Source organism: Drosophila tropicalis, unplaced genomic scaffold (assembly GCF_018151085.1).
Source record: "Drosophila tropicalis isolate 14030-0801.00 unplaced genomic scaffold, ASM1815108v1 contig_593, whole genome shotgun sequence".
Lineage (NCBI taxonomy): Eukaryota > Metazoa > Arthropoda > Insecta > Diptera > Drosophilidae > Drosophila > Drosophila tropicalis.
Genome location: NW_027173070.1, coordinates 3,082,366 through 3,090,002, shown reverse-complemented (window position 1 = coordinate 3,090,002; position 7,637 = coordinate 3,082,366). Strand labels below are relative to the sequence as shown.

Below are 7,637 nucleotides of genomic sequence, written 5' to 3'. Positions count from 1 at the left end.
CGATACCAGAACAAGATTAAGTCAAATTTTATTTGCAATGTGTAGCAATCAGTAATCTTTAAAACAAAAAACAAAACAAAAATAATTAAATATGTAACTACAATAAATCTCTATATACATATACATACATATAAGTACATGTACTTATGTATAAATCTATGGAAAGGGAAAATTAGAACCTACGATTACGCGTATATATGTATTTCAGATCGGACGAACATAACGCACATTATTCGTAATGCAGAAAAGAAAAACAAAACAAAAAAATTACCGAAAAAATACAACTTAAAACTGAATTGATGGCATTTTAGTGTGTAAACAAAATACAAAAACCCAAAACAGAAAAACACAAACACATAAAAAATAAAAGAGAACGTTATTCTAAATGAAAGAAATACGTAAAAGAAAAAAACAGAATAGAGAGAAACAAACACAACAATAAAAACTTAAGATATTTACTTGAATTCTAACGATTTGGTAATAATTTTGAAAATGGAAAAAAAAGGAACTCGTTAAAGTAAATATCAACATAAAATCATAATGCCAAGCACCAAATTTGATTTGTTATTTTTATTAAGTTTTTCAATTTTAATGCTACACTGCCAGCAAAAAAAAAAAAAAAAAACAAAATTTTTGTTTAGTTTAAAATACTTCTTAGTCCTACCTGATCGAAAGGCATTATGTTGCCTCCCTCTCACAATATACTCATACTTATTATAGAGTCTAGCTCGTGCCTGCTTTAAGTAAGAAGAAGAAAACTGGAAACTGAGTCTTGTTTATTGATTTTTTGGGCTGATTTTTACATACTATATCTAAAAACACTACACATTAATTGAGTTTGCCGATTTATGTAAAAATGAGAGAGATGTAGAGATTGTTAGCATTTAATCTTAATTATTATATATATATATATATATATGTATACTTACTCGTAATTCATATATTAAACCAAAGAGGAAAGAAATTATAAATATGGCTTGATATTTGGAACACTGAACATGAGAGTTTAGCTTGTTGTTTAAAAAATTTGTTTGAATTTTCTGTTTTCTATTGCAGAATATACGGTGCAACAAGAGTAAAAACAAAACAAAAACAAAACAAAAAGCAAAACACAAATCTATGTATAACTATAAAACATAACTGACATTTCGTTTTGAAATCTGTTCACTTAGTAATTCTATTATTATTGCTAAATATATATCTTAATATAACTTTTATACTTCAAGAAAGAAAATAAAAACCATCTAAAACTTAAGTTGGCAAGAACATTAATAAACACACACACACAAACAGACACACACACACTTGCATTAATTATTAAAGAAAAAAGAATAAATAAATGTAATATGCATAAACCAAAATAAGAAAAGAATGCAAACAAAACAAATTTTATGCGATTAAATTCAAGTTTAAAGCGCATAAAATAAAAATTTTGAAATTAAATTACATACAGTAGTTATTAGGGTTACACATACAAGACACACATTCAACTTTACATAGTTTTAAAAAATCCATTGTAAATATATAAATAAATAAAATCTATATATATATACGATATATATGAAATGTGTAATGAAACAAATAAAAAATATATATTTAAAAAAATAATACTGCTTGTTATTTTTGTTAGTTTGCGGAAATCTTATTTTTGACAAATGTGGCTAACTCCCGTAAGAAAAAGATTCTGGCGCGCACATAATCGAAATAATTGTTTATCGGTTACCGGCGCGCACAAAATTCAATGAATGTTTTATCGGTTATCAGGGTAAATGTCGAATAGTTATCGTTTATCGAATCAGAATGTCGATAGCCTGTCGATAGGTCAACTTATCGCACTTCACAAGAGTCATCGATATATCGATGCTGATATCGACGGCCAACTCTACTTGACAACAGAAGAAACAAACGCTCTGCGAAAAATTAGTTAAATTTAGTTAAGAATAACTTTTTCAGGTGAGTGAATAAGGCAAAGAATAATTTTCCATATCAAGTGAACATAGTAAAAGTCAAAAGCGAGTGGGTTTAATTTGTATTTTAAAGCAAAAACGAAATCTTCACCTGCGGCCCAACAACAACACGTAAGCGACTTTGCGGCAAGATGGCGGAACACGCAAAAAAATAAATTGCAAAAAGTTAAAATAGGAATAAGTGTGTGTTCCGTTTAATAAACGGTTAATAAGCTGCAATTGTACGCAAATAAGTTAAAATTAGTGAAATAAACGCAAGGTCCATAAAAGACTTTGAGGTTATGTTTCAGATTGGCTTTCACTTTGGGTTTTAATGAATTAAAATTATCTTAATTATTGCAGACAATGGCCGATTCCGATGATGAATATGATCGCAAGAGACGTGACAAATTTCGCGGCGAGCGTAGTGATAGCTATAGAACCGAGCGACGCGATGAACGTCGTCCGATAAGCGGTTCAAGTGGAGCCCGTGATGAATGGTAGGTAACTGGCAAAATGTCCAGGAGAAACATCCTTATTATCTCTTGAATGTCTGTTTAGGAATCCATTCCGGGGTTCTTCGGCCGCGGGTGGTGGCGGAGCACGTCATCGCCCGGACTACAGTGATTATCGTAGTCCCGGGGGAGGAGGCCCAAGAGCACGCTATGGCTCACCAGGCAGAGAAATGCCACCAGCCAAACGTATGCGTCCCGACTGGCCAGATGAGGGAATGCGCTCAAATCCTAGATTTGGTGGTAAGTCCCAAAGTAAAGAGAGAGAATCACAAACAAAGCTCATTCCACTCGTCATTTAGGCTATGATCCATATATGATGCAAGCATGGAATGAACATTATCAATCCTTACACTATTCGCATGGCGGTGGACATATGCCCATTGCACGTGAAACTTCTGGTCCTGGAATAGGGAACGATACCCAAACCCAACCCGCCATGTTGTCATTAAAACAATTTCTGGATACCCAAGATGAGAATATATCCGATTCGGAAGTGATGCGCAAATATACAGAATATAAAACGGATTTCAAACGTCAGCAGCTCAATGAGTTCTTTGTGGCTCACAAGGATGAGGAATGGTTAGTAATTGCCATAAAGCCATCGACCACAACCACCATCAGCACCACGACAACAACAACAACTACAACTTCTTTTTATAATTCTCATGATGATGATCTACTTCTCCTTCACAATGACAACAAATCGATCATAATTCTTTTTGTATTAAGTTTTTCTCTGCAGCTTTTTAAAAAATACGGAGACACAGAAAGAGGGAGAGAGAGAGACTCTCCATGCTCCTTCCCCCCTCTCTCCCTTCTCTGCATCTGCTGAAAAAAAGAGATTTTCAGTTAATTGAATATGAAAATACTTAAATTTTGTTAGCCCGGCGAGCAATGCTGCGGCTGTTAGTTACATATATTTAACCGCGATTTCTTTAAATTCGAATAACTAGAAAAAAAAAATAATAATACATTCATATAAAAAATAACGAATGCGCCGGCAAAGGTAAGACTTTGGGTTCAATTAAAAAAACAAAAAAATACCATTCAATTATAAACTCTAATCAAATAATCAAATTAAACTTAGCCGCAAATGAGAAGAAGGATATATACCGACCAAAACAAACAACTGAACAATCAAGAAACAACAGCGATACATTTGTCTAAACTATATTTATGAGATATTTATTAAGTTATCCTTTGCAACTGTTCATCAAACATTAATTGATATCCTATTTTGTTTCTGTTTATTCCAACTGCAGGTTCAAGAACAAATACCATCCCGAGGATAGTGTTCGACGTAGCGATGAGCAACGTGGTTTCCTTCAGGTAGATATCTATCATTTGGTATCTTTTTCTATGCAAAACTAATTAATCCACTTTTAATTTCTTTCCTGTAGCGCCGTTCATCTGTATTCGTAGAATTGCTAGAGAATGGCACCATTGGCAGTGTTAAAGTGGACTCGTCTCAGGCAGATCCTTTGGTACGTGTGCTGGACATGTGTGTAATTAAGCTAGAAGGCGGCAACGATGAGGATCTTAAGATACTTGATGAAAAGCCAAAGGAATCCTTAGTCTTTGAGCGCAAAATTGAACCCATTCAGACAACGGCTGCTCTCGCTGCTGCTACTACAGCTACACCCAAGAGTCCCAAGAAGAACGAGAATGATAACGGTGTGCCAGTTGTAGTGTCGAAATCTGATGAAAATGATAAGAATGGTAGTGAGCAGGGCGAAGGAGAGAAGAAAGACGAAGAGAGCAGCAAAAAGCAATTAAAGAAGACAAAGAAAACAAAGAAACGTAAACGCAAGAGCAGCGATGATGACGATGAAGATGATGAGAGTTCTTCATCAGATTCTGAGTCCAGTTCAAGTTCAGAGGATGAAGAAGATGAAGAGGAACTTAAGAAAAAATATGATGTAGAAGATGGACTAAGAGCAGAACAAAAGGCAGAACAAGAAAAAGATAAACAAGTTGAAGAGGCAATAAAGGCAGCCAATGTTGAGGAGCAGCCAAAAGCAGAGGAAGTGCAGGAGAAAATCCAGGATGAGAAGGAGAAGGCGGAGGATGAGCCAAAGCCCGATGTAAAAAATGAAGACGAAGCGGAAGTAGAGCCGAAGAAGGAAGAGGAGAAGGAGAAGGCAAAGGAGCAAGAGGAGGAAGAAAAGAAACCTGAAACTGAAGAAAAAATCGAAACTGAAAATGGTGAAAGCAAAGAAGACACTAAACCAACATCAGAACCAGCAGTTGAGTCTGCGCCTGCAGCTGATGTCATTGAAATGGAAACGGAAACCATTGATCTAGATAAGGTCAAGGATGGGCCACAACCACGTGCCCTACATCGTACTGCCTCCATTTTCCTGCGCAATTTGGCTCCATCCATAACCAAAGCCGAAATTGAAGCCATTTGCAATCGTTCACCGGGTTATCTACGTGTGGCCATAGCCGATCCTTTGGTGGAACGTCGTTGGTATCGTCGTGGCTGGATCACCTTTAGTCGCGATGTCAATATCAAGGAGATATGCTGGAGTCTAAACAATCAACGTTTGCGCGATTGTGAGCTGGGTGCCATTGTCAATAGAGATTTGAGTCGTCGTGTGAGGCCAACAAATGGAATTACAGCCCATAAACAGGTGGTGCGATCCGATATAAAGCTGTGCGCTAAAATTGCTATGAATCTGGATGAACGTTTCCGTTTGTGGGTGGATGAACCAACTACAGCAGCAGACGAAAAGGCGGAGACAGCAACAGATGCCACCAATGGAGCAAGTAGTGGTGCTTCTACCTACGGTTTTAATACCAAGAATCCAGTGCTCCAAAACATAACCGATTACCTCATTGAAGAAGCCTCCGCTGAGGAGGAGGAACTCTTGGGACTCTCGGGCGATCAGAAAGATGGCGAGGGTGAACCCATCGAAAGAGATGAGCAACTGATTGCCGTATTGGATCGTCTCCTTCTCTATCTACGCATCGTTCATTCGGTGGACTATTACAATCACTGCGAGTATCCTTATGAGGATGAGATGCCCAATCGTTGTGGCATCATTCATGCCCGTGGCCCCGCACCCATGAAAGTTACCAGTAATGACATTCAAGAGTACATCAAAAGCTATGAGGGTAAACTACAACAGTTTCTTACAAAAACTGTTCTCCTAACCGACGATGACATCAAGGATCTGGGAGCCAAGGATGCCGAAACTGAAGTGGAGAAGTTTGTTCAAGCAAATACCCAAGAATTGGCCAAGGACAAGTGGTTGTGCCCGCTCTCGGGCAAGAAATTCAAAGGCCCCGAATTCATACGCAAACATATTTTCAACAAGCATGAGGAAAAAGTCGACGAAGTGCGCAAAGAAGTTCAATTCTTTAATAATTATCTACGGGATCCGAAGCGTCCGCAGCTACCCGAACATCCGGGTACCCCTAAACGCCCAGAATTCGAACCAACTCGTGGTGCAGGCGGGTGAGTTATTGAGTTGAGAGGGTATCCAGCTAGAGATTTCTCAGTTAACATATGTTAAAATACTTTTTTACCATACTAAAACTTTTATTCTACTCACAGCTATCGGCCGGCTATGTATCCGCCATTTGGAGGTCTTCCCTATGGTTTTGCCCCGCCCATGCCCATGGGTGGACGTGGAGGTGGACGTGGTTATCCAGCACGCAGGTTAGTACTCACAATATCTTAGAGATAAAGTTCTAGGCGCAAGATATAAATAGATGGTTAGAGCTTTTAGGGTTCCCCCTTGTATTTGATTCATAAGTTAATGAATGAAATTAAAAGTTAGGCACTACCCATTCAAAGATCTAGTTAAATGAACACTTTGTCTCTTGGTTGTTTTTTCATCTAATTTTATTTTGATTTTCCATTGTTTTTTTTTTTTTTTTTTTTTTGTTTGCTCGGTCTTTTAACGAAACCAAAAATCGAAACAAAAAACAAATTTGTCACAAAACTTTCTTGTGTCGCAAATATTTTGCAGAGAATTGCCTTTGGAACACCAGCGCCGGGTTATCGGTTACCATGATTTGGATGCACCAGCAAATTCCGACAGAGAAAACGCGTTTTAAAAGCAATTCAAGCAACGGCTCTCCTCCTGTCCCCCTTCCTAGAAAAGAGCTACAAATGATTATGAACTATTTACTTATATGAAGAAGAATTAAAAACAACAATAATTCATAAGGAAGCAAGCAACAACCAAAATTATATAATGAAATATATATTTTGTTGCGTAAAAAAAAGAGTCATGAAAGTTTTTTTATTTTCCCGTTTTTTTTTTTTTTTTTTTTTTTCCTTTTATTTTGCCTTTTACATAAGAATTATTCCTCACATGAAAAATAAACATAAATATCAAAAAGTTTAAGTTTTTGCTTCGTTTCGTTGCTTACAGACCCGGTGGTTTTGATTATCGACCCAGATCACACTACCGGGACTTGGATGCCCCGCAAGAGCCGTACTAAAAACTAAATACCCCAAACAAAACAAAACACTCACTATAATCGAAACGAAACGAATTGTCACACACTCAATCAATTATCTAATTAATTAATGTAAAGTTTCTACATTCTATTAAGCAACAAAAAACAAAAGAACTTATAAAAAAAAGAAGCAACAGAGAAGTATGCAAAAATTAAATATGTAAAATATAAATTATTTTCAACAAGCATGTTACAATTTAACAAATTGGCTAATAATGTTTTGTATTCTAATGTGTAAACTTAATGAATTTAATAAATATTCAATAAATCTAATAACGGAAGACAGTAAATTGCAAAAACAAAAGAAAATTATGGTCTTTTATTTGAAATTGAATTGAAAAACTAAATTTAATTGTAATTCAATGAATTTCTGTTTGTTTTATTTGGTAAGTAAATGTATATTTTTAAGATTTGAAGGGAATATTTCATGACTCCATGTTCTTGTCTTCATTGCATTTAAGTTTTGTCGCTTTGAGATCAGTACTTGAGTTGGAATCAGTCAATTTATGACTCAAATTGTTTACTAAGGATAAATAGGGACATCCTAGAAAATAAATCAATCAATCTTTATTGGATTACCAAGAAATATTTAAATGCTTGTCTTAAGAGGCCTAAAACACTTGCAATAAATGAGACCAACTCAAAACTTTATTGTAATCTCACACTAGTTCGGTGGTCGGCACGGCCCATTCCCCGGACTAGG

At 36.1% G+C, this 7,637-nt stretch overlaps 1 protein-coding gene across 4 annotated transcripts; it reads left to right on the top strand.

The window, feature by feature from the left end:
- Nucleotides 1–1,840: 1,840 nt before the first annotated feature.
- Ars2 (arsenic resistance protein 2) lies at nucleotides 1,841–7,210 on the top strand. Of its 4 annotated transcripts, none has more exons than XM_068289079.1 (8): nucleotides 1,841–1,953; nucleotides 2,310–2,446; nucleotides 2,508–2,701; nucleotides 2,761–3,040; nucleotides 3,724–3,790; nucleotides 3,862–5,921; nucleotides 6,021–6,125; nucleotides 6,847–7,210. In XM_068289079.1, exons 2-8 carry the CDS (start codon nucleotides 2,313–2,315, stop codon nucleotides 6,914–6,916), a joined length of 2,910 nt encoding a protein of 969 aa, XP_068145180.1. In that variant the 5' UTR covers nucleotides 1,841–1,953; nucleotides 2,310–2,312; the 3' UTR covers nucleotides 6,917–7,210. The 4 variants fall into 4 exon arrangements, with proteins under 4 accessions (XP_068145180.1, XP_068145179.1, XP_068145182.1 ...); XM_068289078.1 differs by having other exon boundaries at nucleotides 6,439–7,210; XM_068289081.1 differs by lacking the exons at nucleotides 3,724–3,790; nucleotides 3,862–5,921; nucleotides 6,021–6,125; nucleotides 6,847–7,210 and adding an exon at nucleotides 3,191–3,458.
- The last annotated feature ends 427 nt before the right edge of the window (nucleotides 7,211–7,637 follow it).